The following is a 21,128-nucleotide window of genomic DNA, read 5'->3' as shown; positions in this document are numbered from 1 at the left end:
GAAGCGGTGAGAGTGACGATCCCTGTGGCACTCTGCAGGATGCCGTTAGTTTTTGAGCTGTGAATGCACCAAGTCTCGCAGATTGCGTCCGTTCAGATATAAAAGATGCTATCCATCCCAGTGCTGAGCCCCTGAGGCCGGCCTGCTCGACACGGTTTAAGAAGATGTTATAGTCAACCGTGTCGAACGCGGCCGACAAGTCCAATAGCACCAGCGCTTGGTGGATGTCTCGGTCTGAATTGGATCTAATTGTGTCCTTCACTGCGAGGATAACCGTTTCAGTAGAGTGGGCTGGACGGAACCCTGCCTGATTGGGTTCCAGGAAATCTGATTGCTCTATGAAATTTGACAGGCATCTGGACACATGAGCCTCGAGCATTTTTGATAGGAACGGGAGGAGGGAGATGGGCCTGTAGTTTGCTGATTCAAGAGGATCGGCCCCTGGTTTCTTTATGAGCGGAACGAGCGTGGCTGCTTTGAACCTACCAGGTACCTTGCCCTGTGACAGGGATGCATTCAGGATTTGGAGGATGCTGGTAGGTAAGGCTTGGCAGTTCGGGCTGGACTGTTCCCATGAGGCACAGGGTCAGACTGATTTGCATATAGCCATGTCTGAACTGGGGTGGCAGAGTGGGCTAAAGAACGGTGATGGATTAAACCCAGATCTTTTGACTGGGTGTGAGTGTTTGATTGATTCAGATGCTCCGTCCATCACCACCCCCTTTTGTACCGCTTTTGGCCGCCATAAGTGTGGCAGGGTATGCTCAGACGTGAGTCCCTTGCTCACTTTGCCACTGGATTCAAGCAAGCCGGGCTGAAGACTGCTGGAATTCCAGAAACCGGTCCTCGGTAGCTTGTTTCCGGTCCAGGGAAGACATGGCTTGGCAGTTCGGGCTGGACTGTTCCCATGAGGCACAGGGTCAGACTGATTTGCATATAGCCATATCTGAACTGGGGTGGCAGAGTGGGCTAAAGAACGGTGATGGATTAAACCCAGATCTTTTGACTGGGTGTGAGTGGTTGATTGATTCAGATGCTCTGTCCATCACCACCCCCTTTTGTACCGCGGGGTAGGTAAGGCTAAGCATACCTCTTTCAGAATATGTAGGGGACAGCTGTCGTTCGGGGATCCGGATTTGACCCTGGCTAGGAGTTCCGATAGCGTGATTAGGTCGATAAGAGGCAAGGCATCCAGCGTGTGCGGGTTGATGCTGACATCATCCAGAACTTCTGGATTGGGTGAATTAGGGATGCTCCTTTTGATGGTAGTGATTTTGTCTATAAAAAAGGAGTTAAGTGAGTTGCAGAGAGTCTGGGTGGGTACCAGGGGGAGGGCGGTTCTCTCGCTGTTACAGAGGTCTTTCACAATTTTGAAAATATCTTTGGTTTGATTTTGGGAATACAGAATCTTCCTAGAGAAGTAGTCAGTTTTATTTTTTTAGGATGGTTTTTAAATATTCTCTGCGAGCCGTCCTGTATATCCCCTTGTGTTGCTGACAGTAATAGGTTCTCCAGGCTCTCTCTTTCTGGCGTAATTCTAGTTTAAGTTTCCTTAGTTCGGGGCTGAACCATTTGTGGGCATCTTTGTCGCGAGTGCGAGCGAACTTAACCACTGGAGCGTGGGTTTCCACAGCCTCAGATAGCCAATCAGTGATTTTTTTCTTCCAGATTGTCTAAATTGTTGTTTAATCTGGGCTGTGTGGATTTCAAGGTTCCTAAGAAACCCACCATATTTATAGAGTTCGTTTTTCTCGTTGAGCCTCCTGTCTGGTATGATGGTTTGGCATAGCCTTCCATGGTGATAGTAAATTGTATTAGATGGTGATCAGACCAGATACAGGGAGTAATGGAAGGGGTTGGGAGTGACAGGTTATGGGACCAGATTTGGTCTAGTGCATGACCCTTTTCATGAGTAGGATCAGCTATGTGTTTGGTCAGGTTGAGATTCACAAGCAGTTCCTGTAGCTCAACTGCCTGGGGCCCAACTGCCTCGTTGTCGAGCCAGTAATTCAAGTCCCCTGCAATGAGGACTTTCGGGTACTTGACTACCAGGGGAGCTATTTGTTCTGCTAAGGATAATCGGAAAGATGTCATGGAGCGAGGGGGGCGGTATATCAAAACTATTAAGAGGGTGCCCGAGTCTGAATCTAGTTTGATGATAAGGTTCTCTGTCTCTGTGAGGGTAAGGGGGGTGAGGGACAGGAATTTTTGGTCTTTGTGAATAATAGCTGCAACCCCGCCCCCAAGCTTGCCTAGAGGGTGGTTGTTTGCATGGATATAGTATTCCGCAGGGAGTGCGGCTAGGATATCTGGCAGTGAATCATCTGTCAGCCATGTTTCCGTGAGTAACAGAATATCTGGTTTATCAGTAGCTAGTAATAGGAAGATATTTAGTTGGTGCTTCACCAGGGACCGGGTGTTTAGATAGGCACAACGTAGTGTAAGGTGAGGTTTGATCGTAGGCCATGGGGTTCTTAGTAAGTCCTGGCCGGATGAAGAGTCCCTGCAATGCCGTTGATGGTGATACGGCGAATTGTATTTGGGGACCGGGGACAGTCTCTGGGAGGTGGGGAATCCAGTGACATCAGGACGCTAGATGAGTAGGTTAGAATTTGACCAGGGTTTCCTGCCCCTGGCGCCGGGCCGGCGCAGACGGGCTTGCCTTTGGCGCGCCAGCGGCGCGACTGCTGAGCGCGTCCGCTGTGCGGTCGCGGCGGGATAATCATTTTGTAGTAATGTGTGTGGGAGGGGCCAACAACTGGGTCTCGGATCAGGTGAGGAGAATTCCCTCCTAAGATGGCGGCCTCTGCCGGAGCTGTTCCCCGCTGTAGCGCTTAGTCGGCTGCAAGGGGGGAGGATTCAACCAGGTAATTAGCCAAGTAATCTGGTCTTTCCCCAGCTAAAGTGCTAGTGCGCTCGTTTCCTTAATTTTTTAAAGATCGCCTCTGAGTGGCAACAATATTTTAAAAACATGCGCGAGTGAAATAAAACAGGTTTTTAAAACATGAGCAAGCAAAACATACAATTTTTACGAGTAGTGGCTACTTCCCGGCTTTCCGCCTCAGGAAGGGGACATTCAATGTCGACAGCGCGCTTCTGCCACAGCGCAGCTTTTGTAGTAACGTGTGTGGGAGGGGCCAGCAACTGGTTCTTCCTTGTTCCACAATACTATCTCTCCCGGGAAAATTCTAGGGTTTCAGGTTTATCATATCATGCACTTATTTTGACATTCCACCATGTCGTATTAAATTCTTCGTTTTAGACGAAAGTCAGATTGTCACTCATTTTTCACTGATTTCGTTTTTATTCATAGTGTTGTTTGTATCTTTCTCAGCTCTGACGAAGTCGCAGGATTACTCCTTTTGGTGACGAAACATGTCAGCTAGTTTTCTTTTGTTTGTTTGAATAACAAAAACAAGAATCAACACACTGAAGATGAACCTTGACATTTCTATGAAATTTCTAATATTGTCACTTGATTGTCACCTTGTTGACATGTGCCCAGGACTTACATTTGTATTGGGTTCTTGGAGGATGCCTGGACACTGTCAGTTGGGCAATCTGAGGCCGTGGGATGTTGGGTGCAGGTATGTCTTTTGGCATCAGGTCTTCTTACCAGCTTCGGTCGCGGTCAGGGGGACTCTTCAGGATGAGGCTTCAGGCATCTTCTTGAAGCTTGAGGGAGGTCGGGTATCACCAGATCCCAGGTCAGCATCGCTGGGGAGACCTCCGTGTGATGTTGGGCAACTGGAACTCGGGCCGGGGGTGTTGAGTTCAGAGTGGTGCAGAATCATGGAGCAGCATAGATCCGGATTCTGGTCTTGGAGTCTTAGTTGAGCAAATTGGGTGCTCACGGTAGTCAGAGTCTGTAAGGTGAGTGCAGGGCAGGTCCTCTGTTCTCTGGGAGGCTGCTGGCAACGCCGGGTTCTTCGATGTAGGCAGGTCATAGGCGGGATACGCCGGTAGGGCTGGGGCCAAAGCAGTAGGTGACCTCTTCTTCCTAGGTCAGCACGTCTCGTCCGTCCTTCTTTCTTCCTCGAATCTGAGGAGGCAAGATTGAGGGCTTCCCCTAAATACTACATTTAGGGGCATTAAAAGGGGTGGGTGTGCAGGTCAGGACCAAAGAGTCCCTTTCTTGGGGTGACTACATTCCCTAGTATGTCACCCTCCAGTGGGACGTAGGCATGAGCCTCTTTTTAATTGATTGGATCCCCTCATCTTCACAATGGAAGGGACTGAGATGTGTGCTTCACCTCGCCTACTGAGGGGTTGGCAAAGGTGGGCACACCTCTCCTCATGGCTTGATTTCCCCACCGATTCTTCCTGAATTTCTACTTGGTCCCCTTGAGGTGATCCAAAATGCGGCGGGCCAAGCTATTTTCCTGGCTGGGCCAAGAATCCATTTCTCAGCTCTCCTAGCATCCCTGCTCTGGCTACCTATTAGAAAACGGATCGCCTTTAAATCATTGGTGCTGGTTTTTAAGGCCTTCCACAAAATTGATGCCCCTTATCTTGGGGTGAGACTGCAACACTATATCCCGTGTCGACCTCTGAGGTCATCGGCTTAGTCACTTATCACTCCACGTATCCAGCTCTCTCGGAGGGGTGGCAGATCCTTCCAAGTGATAGCTTCTCGCCTTTGGAATGGCCTGCCTCTCGCGTTGGGGAAATCCCAGGATCTCCTCACCTTCAGAATTAAATTAAAAACCTGGTTATTCCAACAGCAGCCCTAACCTGGAGCATTTTTGGCCTAGTGTTGCTGGTCTTTTGTCTTGAGCGCCAGGACACTCCCTGGAGTAGCTGTGCGCTTAATAAATACCTGCTAACATAACAAAGTGGGGGGCAGAACCAGTGGCAGCCAGTTGGGGGCAGCAAAAGGCATGGACAGCTCACAAAGGCGGCAGGTCTTTGAAGCTTCCTCTTCATGGATCCAACCTATTCTTGGGGAGGAGGCATAACACCTCTGCCCAGGATGGGCTTTGTTTCTGGAGCCAGAGAGCAGATTCCCGCTACCCAGGAGTCCAGAAACATATCTGGTGGTGGCAAATGGCAGGCAGCCATTCAGGAACCACACTAGGGCTGGTCATTTTTCAAGTGGAATCTCTAAGATGCCCTCTAAGTGCATTTTACATTAAATCCCACACTAGCATCAGCGTGGGTTTAATGTGCTGAGTAGTGTCCTATCTAACTTCCCAGATTTTAGTAAAGCCATTATGGAGCTGTGGAGTTTGTAATGACCAACTCCCAGACCATATACTATTTATGACTTTACTACACTTACAATGTCTAAGAATGGATTTAGATGCTGTAGGGGCACAGGGCTCATGCCACTGTACCCTCACCTGAGGGCTAGTGCACCCAGCTAGAGTCTTGGGTTACTTAGGCCTCAGGAAGTGGATTGTAGACATGGCACACAAGGATTTGTACCATGTCGACTCCACTATCCTCTGCACCAAAACACACAGCCTGCAATGTCAGTGTGTAATTATTAAGGTACAGGGCCTTTAAGGATGGCACAATAGGTGCTGCATCCCTTAGAGGCCTTCCCTGGTCACTGTGCTCTTGGTACCCATGGTACCTTTTACAAGGGGCTTAACTGTCGCCAGAGATATTCCAATTGTGGATACAGAAGTCCAGCTCGTCCATGGCTCCTGGTCTTTCTCAGCCTTGCCTGGTCCTCACAACTGCAGCAACATGGTCACCGGCATTTCTTCTGAACCTCTCGGTTTCGGTGGGCATATGGCTGCGGCGCGGGATGTAGAGGATCAGGCGTGCGGAGGCGTTCTGGATGCGTTGGAGCCGTTTCAGGAGTTTGGCCGAGGCTCCTGCGTAGAGTGCGTTTCCGTAGTCCAGTCTACTGCTGACGAGGGCCTGGGTGACTGTCCATCTTGTTTCGGTGGGGATCCACTTGAAGATCCTGCGAAGCATGCAGAGGATGTTGAAGCAAGAGGAGGAGACGGCGTTGACCTGCTTTGTCTTGGAAAGGGTGGAGTAGAGGATGACCCCTAGGTTACGTGCGTGGTCGGTGGGTGTAGGGGGTGCTCCTAGTGCAGTTGGCCACCAGGAGTCATCCCAGGCCGAGGGGGTGGATCCGAGGATGAGGACTTCCATCTTGTCCGAGTTCAGCTTCAGTCGGTTATTTCTCATCCAGACGGTGACGGCCTTCATTTCTTCGTGGAGGTTGGTTTTGGTGGTCTTTGGTGAGGGAGAGGATCAGGTGGGTGTCGGCGTTGGAGATGATGTTGAGGTTGTGCCGTCAGGCGACTTGGGCGAGTGGTGCCATGTAGACGTTGAACAACGTTGGGCTGAGGGATGAGCCTTGGGGTACGCCGCAGGTGATCTCGGTGGCATTGGAGTGGAAGGGGGGGAGGCGGACGCTCTGTTGTGCCGGAGAGGAAGGAGGTGGTCCATTCCAGGACCTTCTCTTGGATTCCGGCGTTGTGGAAGCGTGTTCGTAGTGTGTGGTGGCAGACCGTGCCGAAGGCGGCTGATAGGTCCAGGAGGATGAGGGCCGCGGTTTCTCCGTTGTCAAGCAGGGTCCAGATTTCGTCGGTGGTGGCGATGAGGGCAGTTTCGGTGCTGGGGTTGCTCCGGAACCCGAACTGGGAGGGGTCCAGGATGCTGTTCTCTTTGAGGAAGCTGGTCAGTTGCTTGTTGACGGCCTTTTTGATTACCTTCACCGGGAACGGGAGCAAGGAGATGGGTCGGAAGTTCTTGAGGTCCTTGGGGTCCGCTTTGGGTTTCTTTCAAGTAAGGCTTTGACACACTGCGTGCTTCCAGCTCTCCGGGAAGGTCGCTGTCTCGAAGGAGATGTTGATGGTTTTCCAGAGATGGGGTGAGATGGTGCTGCTGGCTTTGTTGAAGATGTGGTGTGGGCAGGGGTCTTCCGGGGATCCGGAGTGGATGGTGTTCATGATCTTGATGGTGTCGTCGTTGATGTTGGTCCAAGCGAGCAGGCAGTTGGTGCTGGTCATGGGAGCAGGGGTCTCAGCGGTTGCCGGGGTGGTGACGGCGTTGAAGCTGTCGTGGATGTCTCCGATCATGCGATGGAAGAAGGTGGCAAGCGAGTCGCACAGATCTTGTGACGATGCAATGTCGTTGGGGTTTGAGCTGGGGTTGAGTTCCTTCACTATGTTGAAGAGCTCTTTGCTGTTTTGTGCGTTGTTGTCTAGGCGGTCTTTGAAGGAGGCCCTTTTGGCGGATCTGATGAGGTGGTGGTGTCTGCAGGTGGAGTTCTTGAGGGCTGTGTAGCTTCCGGTGTTCGTTCACGGATCCATTTTTTTTCGCGTTTTCGGCAGGTTCGCTTGGAGGCCCAGAGGTCTTCGGTGAACCAGCTGGCTCTTTTGCTGGTGTGGGTGTTGGAGGGCTTCTTGAGCGGGGCGAGGGTGTCGGCGCAGTCGTCGATCCACTGTCTGAGGCTACGGGCTGCGGCGTCCGGGTCGGTCGGGTTTGCGGGTGGGCTCCGGGCGAGGGCGGTGGCTAGCTGGTCCTCGGTGACCTTGCTCCAGCGGTGGTGGGGCATCTGCTGTGTGCGGTGGTGTGTGCTGGGTTTCTGGAAAGTGAAGTGGATGCAGCGGTGGTCGGTCCAGTGGAGTTCGGTGGTACGCTTGAGGAAGGCATGGTAGCTTGCTGAGAAGATGGGGTCACAAATGCAAAAACAACAATTGATGGACAGGATGTAGAACAATGTCATACATTCACCCCAGTACAGAGATCTGGGCCTAAATCCATTGTTTTTTTGCACTCTACACCACCCCAGTTCAGACATGGCCATATGCAAATCAGCCTTGACCCTGTGCCTCATGGGAACAGTCCAGCCCGAACTGCCAATCCATGTCTTTCCTGGACCCGAAACAAGCAAGGTAAGGTGGTGGGTGCATACACCCCTTACTGAGATATAGGTTCACTATATCTCTCCATATCACTGCACATGTAAACCTATCAGTCACCCCTATGGCAGGCCTTAACAATCCTGAAGGCAGGGTGCTGGGTTTCATGTGAGCAGGTGCCCATGAATAAGCAAAAAAGGAAATAGGTGTAGCCACCCCTCTGGCGCAAAAAAAGGAAATAGGTGTAGCCACCCCTCTTTCCAAACCTTCCCATAGGTGGGTTCCCAGAGTTTGTCCCACCTCTTCCTTGGGTTTAAAGTAGGAACCCCTGACTACAGGACTTTAGATTTACCTGGACGAAACTCTGATACTGAATCCTGGAACTTCGACGATCTGCAAGGCGCTAGATGACTGAAGGATTTCCCTTGGAGCAAAGGAGTTACTCCCGTGCATGACCGGCACCAAAGACGCAACTGACCGTTTTTCATCCTCGAAGCTTCCGCCGAACTCGGAGGATATTGCAACCCAGGAGGTGGGTTCCCAGACTTCCCAGAGGCCGACCCGAGCTCCCAGCAAAGCTGAGACCCATAGCCCTTGTGGGGACCGTGGAACCTGGACCCCTGGACACCGTGCACATTTGAAGTGCATATGCTTCTTGACGATCCTCGAGGCTGTGCTTTGGGTTACTTGTTGCCCAGACCTCGAGCAGCAATTCCATTGAAGATTGCCGGCCTACACTTCACAAGTGTTCCGTGAGCCGAACCTTTGTGTTCTCTCTCGAGGTACCGTTGCTATCCCTGGTCCGTCGACCTGTGGGTCCCTGAGAAGGCAACTTTAACTTTCCTTGAGCTTCCCTGGTTGCTCCAGACGTGCCCTGACTCTCCATCTCTTGAGGAGTCCCTCGGACCTTGCTGGTCCACACCGAAGCATCTTCTCTCTTCCTGCATGGGTTGCTGTTGCCAAGGCTTCTTGTGTTCAATCCCAGAACCAACGCCGCAGCACTCAACCGCCTTCGTGGGACAGCTCAAATCCAGCTCCTGGTCATCGTCGACACCTCCTGTCCTCGTGGCTGCAGAGTCAAGCTTCACCTCTTAGCACCTGAAGCACCCTACATCGGTGGGCATTTGTCTATCGTGCCCCTGGTTACTGCCAAGTGAACCAGACTCTGTCCCCTCTGCTGTCAGGTTCTTCACATCTTCGATCCAGGCTTGGATCAGACCAGACACTTTTCTTCTTCACGGCAGCAGCACTTTGCAGCAGGTCGCCATTGAAACGACAACGATTCCCGACACCATTTGACACCTATGCACCCATCTTCCCTGGGTGAGGTAACTCGAGTACTCCGGTGTTCCCGTGGGTGTTAGCTCTAGATCCCCCTAAGTCTAAAGGGGTTTGCTCAAAGTCCTCTCCTAAGTGTCCTTTAACTTTAAATTTACAACCACAACTTTCCCCATAGAAGCTAACGGAGCTCGCTGCTGGTTTCTAAACACTGCACACTTCCCCCGTGGGTCCCCTGTGTCACTACCTTGGGTGGTTCCTTGGGGTCCCAGTGATTCTACCTGCTCTAGGCACTGTGTAGAGTCAAGTTGTGGTTCTTATACCACTTTCTTAATATATAGTTTGGTCTCCCCCTGGGGCCCATTGTATATTGTGCTATTTACTGAAGTTCTATTGTGTTGATATTGTGTATCTTGTTCTCTAATCTCATAAAGAGGTTAGTAGAGAGTGTTTAGTAATAAATACATATATTTTATATATAATTGGTGTGGTTCTCCTTTCATTTGGTCATTTAAGAGGTTATAATCTGGTAACCCAAGCTGCTTCAAACTCCTTCAAGACTTAGCCTGAAGGCTGCTCTCCATAGCTACCACTGGGATAGCTTTCAATAAAGGTTGTCTTTAAACCTATCATCAATAAGGGTTGTTTCGACTGGTGCAAGGTGCCCATTGTAACTTGTGGACAGCATATGCTTGGCCAACTTCTCACAGTACCTCAGTACCATATACTAGGGACGTAGAAGGATACAGCAGTAGCCAATTGTGGAGGTACCAAAGTACTTACCACAGTCCATGTTAGAACTGGGGGTCTTTAGTTGGCAGAGGTAGGTACCTTTGTCCAAATAGGGTCCCTTGTTTGTAGTCCAGGTAAGGGGGTACACTTCTAAAATAACCCTTGCTCACCCCCTTGGTAGCTTGGCACAATCATACAGGCTTATCTCAGAGGCAGTGTGTAAAGCATTTGTGAACACATACAGTTATGCAGTGACAACACTACAGATGGACACCACACAGGTTGTATTATAAAAATAAGTATTTTTATATAGAACTTAACACAAGACCAAACAACTAAAATCCACAATACTGAACTCAAAAATAAACTTTAAAATGGTAGGAAATAGCTCAGTTCTCTCAAGTTGTAAATGCAACACTTTACTCTCAATGTACCTTGGATGCATAACGCAGAAAAAACAAAAGGGTCTCAGAGAAGGTGATGCGTTGGTTCCTTAAACTCAGGGGAGTGGATGCGTCTGTTCCTTACAGCTGTGCAGTGGAGTTGATGCTCGCTTCCTTACTGTGTGGGGAGGTGATGCGCTGGGTTTTTACTGCTCTCAGGTATGATGCGACAGGATGGCACCTCGATGCGATACTCTTCTTTTGTGCAATGCGACAAAATGGCGTCTTGATTACGATGCGACAATGTTGATGAGATGCGTGCACGCCCGACGCCCGTGCGGCGACTCTATCATCTTCTGAGCCGCGACAGGCCCAGCGACACCCTTCTCTGGTGATGCGATGGCCACCTCTGCGGCGGCTGCACGCTTCTCCGGTGATGCGACTCGCTTCGGTGATGCGATGGAGACAGCGGAGGCACGCTTCCTTGGCGATGCAATGGCAACTGCTACGGCGGTGACACGCTTCACGTCATCGCGCTTCCAGCTACCAGCGACACACAGTCTCTCAGAAGGCCCAGCACAACAGCATGCACTTCAATTCCCAGCAAGGGAATTTATGGGGGAGCTAGTTGGTAAAGTCTTGTATCCCTGAGACTTCAGGCAGGAGGCAAGCTCAAGTTCAAGCCCTTGGCGATTCATTTTCTCCTTTCTTTGGCAATGATGCAACCACTGCAGGCCAATCACCACACACACAGCTCAGAGTTTCCTCCTTCAGCTTCCTGGTTCTTCTCCTCAGAAATGGTTTGTCTTGGTTCCCAGAAGTGATCTAAAATACTGGTGTCTTGGTCCTCCTTTTTATACCCCAAAATAATTTGTCTCTGAAGGCAGAGAGTGTCTGTATCTAGTCCAAACCAGTTCTGTGCAGTCCTGGAGCACTTTGTTTACAGGACTCCTCCTTTCCTTTGACAGTGTGGGTCAGGGTCATCAGACACACCACAGGAGGTGGAGCCAGCATTGCGGAAGGCAGGCACAGCCCTATTCAGGCCCAGGTGCAACTCCTCCTACCACTCTACATGTAGATAGGTCTATTTAGCCCTATGCTGACTCACCCTGTCTCCTGGAGCCCATGTCACTCAAAAACCAGACAAGGAATACACAACATATCAGAGGCAGGCTTGGACAGTTAGGCAGGAAAATACATACTTTCTAAAAGTGGTATTTCCAAACACAGAATGTTAAAACAAACTTCACTAAAAGATGTATTTTATCATTCTGAGTTCAGGAATACTAAATTTGTCTGTTAGATTTATAAGATGTTATAATCAAACTGCCCATTCTGGCCTATGGGGAATAGGTAGCCCTGCAATAGTGAAAAACGAAATGGCTGTAATTCACTATCAGGACATGCCACACACATCAGGGCATGTCCTACCTTTTACCTACTATGCACCCTGCCCTTGAGCCTACCATAGGGGTGACTAATATGGAGAAAAGGGAAGGTTTAGGGACTGGCCAGTGGGTGCACTGGCCTAGTCAGCATGGCAGTACCAGACTGCACACAGGCTTTGCAATGGCAGGCCTGAGACACACTTTGCAAGCTGCTTGAGTGGGTGGCACAATCAGTGCTGCAAGTCCACTAGCAGCATTTGATTTATAAGCCCTGGGCACACGCTGTGCACTGTACTCTTTTTGATCAACCAGCCTATGGCCCTCATAATATGCCCCTCTAAATCTCTCTAAAGATACCAGATCCACTATTAAGTGTGTTCTTTTTAATTGTAGGTCCCTAGTTAAACACAGTATAGAATGTGCACTTCTCTTAGAAGAACACAATATTAAAATAGCATTTATCACGGAAGCCTGGACAGAACAAGCCTCCAGGCCTGACCTTGTGAAAGCCACTCCCCCAGGATTTTCCTGCTACTCCTTGAATAGACCCCAGAGGAAAGGAGGGGCTAGCTGTTATTTATCACAATTCTCTGAACGCAGTATTCCATTCCGCATCCAGTACATCCTGCGAAGCCCTTTCCTTTAACATCAATGCTCAGTATCATAATATCCTCAAAGGGGATCTTCTCTATCTTCCGCCTGGTCCTTAACTGGGTTTCCTGGAATCGATAGGCACCCTTCTTGAAGATGGTATGAGCTTAAATTCTTTCATGGTACTTAGTGATTTCAATTTCTATCTAGAGGACCTCAATGACCCAGACACCACCTGCCTGAATAGAATAATGGAAGCTGGGGAACTCAAGCAGTTGGTTGTGGGTCCCACGCATCTCAAAGGACACACCTTAGATGGGATATTCTTGAACAACCTCAGATATGTTGTTCTGAGGTATTCCCTCTGGCCTGGTCCGACCACAGTGCTATAATTTTTGAGTTGAAGGAGCCATTAGACCCAATTTCCAAAATGGCTCCATTGAAGACGTTGGAAAAAAGGGCATGGAAAGTCTTAGATAAAACACAAGTAGAGGAGGAGCTGAAGAGTACCTTACGTCTTCCCACTCTTGAGATTGATTAAGCTGCTAAACCTTATACCGTCTGCATAGATATAGCTTGCTAAAAACTGGTTCCAATTATTAAATGGATTCCTAAGCGAGCTCACCCATCGGCACATGGTGCTCTGACAAGCTCAAACTCAGAACCTGGCCTGCAAAAAACTTGAACGAATCTGGAGAAGTGGATACAATATCACTGACAAAGTGAATTATAAGCACAGTCTTAAATATTATAAAGAGATATTCACGGAAACAAAAAAGAGCTTTTTCTCTAGTAAAATCCTCCTTGCGAGATCAAATCCTAAAGAGCTTTTTAAAACAGTGAAAAAATTTGCCTCACCTAATGTTATTAAAAAGGATAGCAGTCCAGAATTGTGGGAAACTCTGGCTACCTTTTTTCTACAAAAAGAGGAAGGTATTTTCTCAATTTTCCCCCGGAATCTCATGAAGTAGGTTTTCTTCCAGGGAACTCAATGCAAGAAAATCCTGATACCGGACTAGTCTTTGACCATTTTTCACCTCTTGGGCTAAAAGAAGCTGTTAAACTTCTTAGCTCCGCTTGCTCATGTTCCCCCATTGACCCCTGCCCAGTCCCAATACTTAAATCTATTCCGGAAACCATATGCTCTGTCCTAAACCCACTGATTAACAACATTTTTGCCACTGGGATCTTTCCGATAGATTGGGAAAAGGCTTAAATTCTTCCTCTCTTAAAAAACTTACCTCTAACCCTTCAGATCATGGCAGCTATCGGCCAATTTCTCGGCTTCCATTGCCCGCAAAAATGATAAAAAAGGCCATTAACATTCAACTTAGCACCTGTTGCAATAACAGTAATGTTTTCTATAAGACTCAATATTGCTTCAGAGCTGATCACAGTACGGAACATACCCTAATTAAATCTTGCGAAGGCTCTGGGCTGTGGTGGGAAGGCTGTTTTGATAATGTTGGATTTGTCGGCAGCCTTTGACACGGTCCACCACAAGGTGCCGATGGATCGGCTGTCTGGGGTTGGGGTACATGGGGTTGCTTGGAAACTCCTTCAATCCTTCCTATCCGATACAACCCAAACTGTCGACCTGGATAACCATAAATCAAAGTCTTTTAGCCTACCATGTGGGGTTCCCCAGGGGTCCCCGCTAAGCCCCACCCTTTTTTATTATCTATGTGAATACTGCTTTGGGACGTGGAGTTCCCTTACTTGACATCTGTCAGGCAGCCACATGGGCATCCTTTCACACGTTTACCACACAATATTACCTGGACAGCCAAGTCCGGGGGTGTCAGCTTTTTTGTCAGTTCTGTTCTCCAGGACTTCCTGATGGAACTTAGTTCGCCGAACCACCTCCTGGGTGGGCATTGCTGGGGTATATATTCTAAGGTAAGGAATCTATAATTAATAGTCTCTTTCAGATGAACAAGTTACTTACCTTCAGTAACAATGTATATGTAAGAGACCTACATTAGTTCTAGATTCCTTACCGCCCCACCCATACTCCCTATTCTGTAAATTGACTTCTAGGGATAGGAACTACCTTGCGGGGCTCTAGTTTTGTGCACAGTGGTCTGTGTCTTGTATAGCTCTGCGCTTCTGATGTGGAAATTCGTGTCAGAACTGATGTCAGCTCACAGGGGCGGCGTCTAAGTAGACACCGCAATGTCTTTCCTACGACCACGGCACCGACGATGGACGCAGAGTCGACTGACGCCACCTACGAATGTGCAGGGATACTGCTAAGAAAATATTTCTCCGGAATCCAGTCTGACGCCTGGAGGTAATTCTAAGGTAAGGAATCTATAACTAATGTATGTCTTTCATAGATACATTGTTACCGAAGGAAATTACATCACATCAGGAAAATGTGAGGGCACAGTTATGCTCGTATATTTTAATCAACTTGACATGCATTTGAGATCGATGACACTTGGCCTGATTGTCTTTCTTCCACTGTAGCTTTGCAATTAAGAACATGGTAAAATGGTCTTTTCCATTGTTCCACTCATGTCAGATACATGATCAGTTGTTTTGTGCTGGTAAATATTATTCAGCATGCTGCAAACGGTGATTGCAGTTGAAAACCCACTCGTTGTGGCCCTTTTGCTAAATGATTGAAACATATGAAGTATGTTTGCTTTTTGAACACTTGCACAGCTGCAAAATGCTGTGTAGTAGCTACATGGAACTTCAAATAGGCTCACCTGCTGCTTTACGATTGAACCTTAGTCTCTGTAAAGGGCAGGCATTGCAATGGTGAATGTTTTGCAGCACAAGATCCTGTAGTAGAGGGCTGGAAGTCCCAATCAGGTCCTGAGTCTCTGGGCTCATATTGCTGGCATTGCAATGCATCATGCTCTCCCAAGTAATGCCTAGGTACATGCTAACAGTTTGTATTGTGGTACCAGAGATGGTTTACATAGGTTATTCATTGTACACCTGGCAGCAGATGACTTCTGAAGTCACATGTCTGCGAACTGGAGATATTTACTCAACCTGTGGAAGTCTTCAGATATTTTTTAAATAGTTTAACTATGGCCAAAGGAGGCATTTTAACCAAAGTCACTTTTTCTTTCAGATAAAATCTTGCACTGGAGATTGTTGTCAGCTTTATAATCTGTCGATGCTGCTCAGGCGCTTACTTTTCTTGATGGCCTCAGATCATCAGGTATGTATGAGACTCACTGTATTAGCTTCACTTGTCTTGAACAAAACAAACTTAGATTTAACCCTTTAACTAATGGGGTGTTTGGGCACCTCTATGCCAAAGCTTAAAAAAAAAAATTGGTGCTAGATTGTTTAAACGCGTGCACCTCTTTGTCTACCCAAATAACTATATCGTTTTTGGCATAATCAGACCTTTAGAGTGGTGCAAGCCATGCATCATTATCTCTTCTAATGGACACTTCTGTATGCAGATTTTTTATGTCTTGAATCTCCACCAGACTGGATCCTTCACCAACTTGTTGTGCCATGGCTCCAAGGTGCGTCAGTCACCTTCCCAGATCAAACATCCCTGAGCTATATATTGTGCCACCCAGTGCTTTGATGCCAGTACCCTTTTCCCCTGCCCTTCAACCCCAGATCTGACATGCTCTCTTCTAAAGCTGTTTTACTTTAAAGCTTTTAGCAGTGCTGTAGATCCTATTTCTGATGTATCCCCCTTCATCCGGATTCTTCAATCTTTGAATATCCCACACACTAGACTGGATCTAGATGCTTTTGCACAGCTGTTCCACACCGATAGGGATGCTGTAAATTACACCTTTCTGATGTTACTGGACCCATAAAGCACCAAACCGGATGCCCGATGTACCCTTTTTTCCTGCACCTTTGTTTCAGATCTAAAACTCTCCATCTTCTACCTGTCAGGAATGTTGGCTTTCATCACAAAATTGTCTGGTGCACTGTGGTCATGTTCCCCCTTAAACATTCGGCTTCAACCCTTGCAGGTGCTTTAAGGGTCAGATGTATATCACTGACCTTCACAACATCTGCCTTTGTTGCCTGTGGCCTGATCATGACTCACGGTTGTCTGAATTGCCAGAGCATGCATCCCAAGGCCATTGAAGCGAAGGAAGCAAAATTCATCTTCAAAGTTGTGACTGTAGAGGACACATAACCGCAAAAAGAAGAGGCGTCATAGTGACAGCACGAAACCCAGGAAAAGTAAATCTCCAGCGGAGTAAATTTTGGAACCAGAGTTAGTAGACATTGGCATTCCTACCGACCCAACACGTTTGGTGGAATCAGACTCTGGCCTAGTGCACCTAGCCTTTCCTCTGTATCCTCCTCAATATCTGCCTTCAGGGTCCGGCCCCACAAAGACTTACCTGGACCTTCCTGCTCCAGGTATGGATTCAGTGTTCTTTCTGAATGCCATGTTTGATACCTTTAGTAGAGCTATGGTCCGCTGTGGGCACCATGGGATCTGTCTGGGTGGGGGCGGTGTTTGGATTTCAACCAGTGAAACATCCGTTGAAATAGTTTGTGCCTTTTGTTCCTCAGCCTTTGCCACCTGCAGTACCACCTTTGGCATCAGCACCTCCACCACCTCACCCACCCAACACCATTCCAGGCTCCTCTGGCAACAATGGTGCCATTACTAGTGTTTTCTACTTTGCAGTGTGGGGTTCCATTTGGCTATCATTTTCATTTTGTTTTTGTAAGGTTTGGATGTTGTGTAATGAACGGTTGCTGCCTTCCAAAACATTCTTCTTCTGTCATGCTTGGAAATGGTGAATTCTGCTTCATGTGGCTTTCACTTCAGCAGTTTGCTGACATCAGTCATTTATTGTCTGCTGGACTTTTGATCCTGTGGTATCTGATAGAGACATCTAGCCGCAGATTCCTTAACTTAGAATATCCCCAGGCATCAGACTGGATCCAGAATTTTTTTACCCAGCAGTACCTCTGGGCGGAGGCGGCGTCGGCCGGCACCATCCAGATGTCGTCCACGGGTATGACGTCAATGGAGCCATATAAGTCCCTTGCGGTGCGATAACGTCAGGTTTCTTTCTTTTCCTCGTCCCAACGTGGATTCCAGAGAAGCTATTCTTCTGACCAGTTTGTTGTTTTCAGGCCATCTCTGTGCTTTTTAGCATCCGGGAACAGTGTACGAGCTTTTGAAGTCAGACTAAGAGCATCCAGAGGATGACTCTGATCTTACAGAAGATATAGAAATGGGATTGATGGTAGGAGAAGCACTTCCAGAAGAAGAACTTGCTTTGGAAAGACTAGTCAGGAGAGCAGCTACAGCAGCTCAACTCCTGTCTATAGAGAAAGGAGTTGGGCCTAGGACCCATCTCTGGTGGCAGCCCAATAATAAATAGGGAGAAAATGTATTCTTTTGACCTTAAAATACCCAAAGGGATTTTCCCAAAATTCTTTGAGGGTGATATCACATCAGTAAGTGGTTCATTGTTTTTGAGAGGGCCCGCCTTAGCAGACAAGTAAACAGAAGGCTGTGGAGTGCTATCTTGAGGAAATGCTCTCAGGAAAGTCCAGTGATAGACTCCTAACACAAATGAGAAAGTGGCTGAATCCTATTATCTCAGGAAGGGAACTCTGATTGAGGCCTTTGGATTCACCTCTGAAGAATATAGTATCAGGTTCAGGGAGGCTTGAAAAACCAAGAGCCAGACCTGGGTAGATTTTGTAGAATTGTGAATTCCCCAGTGTCATAGTTTTTCCCAGAACATTCATCGAGGGACACAGTCATAGGTCGCTTTGAAGTCCACAAAACACATGAATAGCGGCGTCCAGGTGTCATGCTCTTTTCATTATGAGGCCCACAGCCATTAGGTTGGTGGTGGTTCTTTGCTTTGTAGTGAACCCAGTTTGATTCATTGGCTGCCTTTTTGCCTTTGCCGCCCACTCCTGTAGATCTTGCAGTAGTAGTGCTGAGGAATATCTAAGGCATATCAAGCAATTATATCAACCTGTAGTTGCTAGGGGATGTGGCTACCCCACCCTTAAAGATGGGGTGAATCACTGAGCCGTTCCCGCTTTCCGGAATTCTTTCTGTCTGCATCTATTTGCTTGAACATCGTATTCAGAAAATCAGCCCAGGTTGTAGCTAGCTTTGTGCTTTAGGAGTGCAGTCGGTATGCAGTTAGGGCCAGGTGTGCAGTTGGAGGGTGAGTTGCCAAATATTTTTACCAAGGAATCCATTGAATGGTGTAAGGGTTCCGTTAAGTAGTCTAGGATGTTGGTTGCACCATTGATGTTGGTTGGTTTTCAGGGTCACTGGCTCGTGTGGGCTAATGCTGTGATCTTTTTCATGTGTGGTCGGAGCTCGACCTGGGACAGAATGGTTGTCTGTACTTCCCTTATAAAGCGTTCTTTGGTATTTAATCCATTTCGTCTCGCTTATATTGGCATTGTTTGCTGCCTTGGGACCCTTATCAAGCTTGTTGATTAGTTTGCAGAGGCTTCTATGATTGGTCCGTTTGGAAAAGTAAAGTAACTTTGCCCACAATGCTTCTGATCGCCTTTTTTACTCTCTTGCACTCTATTCGTAGGCACACTAGTAATACTGAGTCCTGTGGCGCTGCAGTTGATGAAGCACTTTGTTTATCTTTGAACTGGCTTCGGCTGGTTGATAAGACTTCTGTGAGAAATGATTTTACCTTTCTCCAGATTGTTGGCCGGATATGTTACTGCTAGGGGCTCCGATAGGCACTCCCATGCCTTGATTGAGTCATCCTTGCTGGATGATATTTCCTTCAAGATTCCAACGGCCTTGCTTACCTAGCCTTCAATATTATCTGTGCTCCATTTAAGGCATTTAAACATTTCAGAGAGAGCTTCAGCCTGCACTATCCGCTCTTGATCTAATACGGTTGTGTTGGTGCTTAGACAGATGTTTTGCTGGTTTAATGGTCACTCTCCGGTCTGTGCTAGATTTTTAAATCAACTACTCTACTATACAAATTAGCACTCACCATCATGTAATCTAGGTAGATCATTTGGCAGGAGTGCCTTGTCCAGGCAGGTGGAAAGTCCCCCTGAAAGTGTCCATTAAATATTAGCAGACCAGCTTCTTCACATGCCTTCAGGAGCCTTTTCCTAAGGTTGTCATGATGTCTATATGGGGGTGACTTTGCGCTGGTAACACCTCATCTCTACCCTCATGTGTGTCTCGAAAATTATTCAGGTTCAAATCTCCAGTAATTACCAAGTTTGACATCTCTTCATCTCCTTTCCACTTCAGAAGCAGTTTGATCAGCTTCTCCACTATTTTTTATTTTTGTCTCGGATTTATGCAAATATTAACCAGGACTAGTAGAGTTGCTGACTGTCTGTCCCACCCCTCCAAACATAGAGCCAGTAACCAGGGTCCTTCTGTATCCAGTGGCATTACTATCTGATAGAGACATGGAGCCACAGATTCCTTAACTTTTGAATTCTCCCAGGGCATCAGACTGGTTACAGAAATTTTTCAGCAGTCCCTCGGCGCGCCGGGGGACGGCGCCTCACGACTCCGTGATCACATAGACTCCGGTTGTGACGTCAGTGTGGTCAAATAACTCCCCTCTGACGAGCAGTAGTCAGTTTCTTCTTTTCCGTGCTGCAACGTGGACCCGGAGGAGCGGTTCCTAAGGCCTTTTTTTTCTGGCCTACTTCAAAAGTTTATGTCGCATGGAAACAGTCTGTTTTTTTCCCCATGTCATCATGCTTTAAGCCTCATGGGTTGTGTACTCCGCAAATGTCAGCTGCAGACCGCATTACCTTTGTATGTGGTGTTTGGGAGAACACGACGACTCCAAGGATTGCGGCTCCTGTCAGAGGCTGAATCTGAAGGTGCTCAAGGAACACCTTATGAAATTACTGGTGGCGCGACTGTTACGGTCGTCGGAGACTTCACAGGCTCAATATTCATCTTTTAAAAACAGAGGTCTGGTTACGTGGCCGTTCAAGGAGTCGAAGCCGATCTCTGGGACATTGCTCTCCAGAGACCTCCAAAGGTAAGGGTAGACATTTGAAGTTGCGGCACCCCCGACTCTGCTGCATGGAGACTCAGTCTCCCAAGGCTCCTCCCGCTTGCCGTCTCACGGTCTTTCCGGGAGCCAAGGAGTGATCTCCCCGGTGAGGGAGTACTATAACTCTCTACATCTCATCTTTGGGTTCTCGCTTTTCTCTGGAGTATCCTTGAGTCCCAAGGAGGGTGAGTGGAGCTACCCCAGTAGGTTTGCCCTGCCATCTGAGTCATTAGGTCGGCATTGGCCGAATCCACCTTCGGTGTCTGTTCTTCATCAAGCGACTAAGGCATTCCTCCTCTTATCTGTGTCAAAGCGCTGCCTTCTCGGCGCCAAGTGCAGAGTCGATAGAGCAAACTGAGGAGAATGCAGCATTTTCACTTCCTTCTCATAGTGAGACTTGGAGTCATCTTGTTGAGGGTGATACAAAGGAGTCTGGGCCATTTCAGAGATTATTCCACCTCTAGTGGAGGAGATTTGGATATCTGCACTTGGTGAGGCGAGTGAGCTGGAGTCTTCTCCAGCCTCGGGGCTACTTTCCCCTCCTAGTCTCGCTACTGAGGCAAGTTCCTCCTTTGCTGATAAGTTGAGGGGAGTGGCTGCAGTTTTGGAGTTGTCACTGGCTACGGTGTAGAAGTCCACTGACTCTCTGGGTGATGTCCTTTATCAAGGGCAGAAAGGAAGAACCTGTTCTTCCAAACAGTGAGGCCCCATTTGACATATTTTTGGGAACTTGGGCCAAAGCTGATACAGGGGTCCCAGTGGACTGTGCTATATCTTGCAGGCACCTGCCTGCTCCTGGAGACCCAGTGTGTCTCCTTAGGCACCCTGTCACTCATAGTTTGGTACTTCGGCTGCTACAGCTCCACAGGATATGGATTATTTGCCTAAGACTCCATTGAATAGACACTCTAGAAGTCAAGATGCACGTGA

At 48.1% G+C, this 21,128-nt stretch overlaps 1 protein-coding gene across 2 annotated transcripts in view; it reads left to right on the top strand.

Annotated features, from left to right (window-relative positions):
* FIRRM (FIGNL1 interacting regulator of recombination and mitosis) overlaps positions 1–21,128 on the top strand; it is a 3,285,109-nt gene that overhangs the window by 2,040,138 nt on the left and 1,223,843 nt on the right. For both annotated transcript variants that reach the window (XM_086964357.1, XM_086964349.1), the window contains one exon: positions 15,293–15,382. In XM_086964357.1, coding sequence (XP_086820483.1) covers positions 15,293–15,382 — 90 coding nt within the window. The remainder of the gene's footprint in view (positions 1–15,292; positions 15,383–21,128) is intronic.

Source organism: Lissotriton vulgaris, chromosome 1_1 (assembly GCF_964263255.1).
Source record: "Lissotriton vulgaris chromosome 1_1, aLisVul1.2, whole genome shotgun sequence".
Taxonomy (NCBI): domain Eukaryota; kingdom Metazoa; phylum Chordata; class Amphibia; order Caudata; family Salamandridae; genus Lissotriton; species Lissotriton vulgaris.
This window is presented reverse-complemented; position numbering and strand designations above follow the sequence as displayed.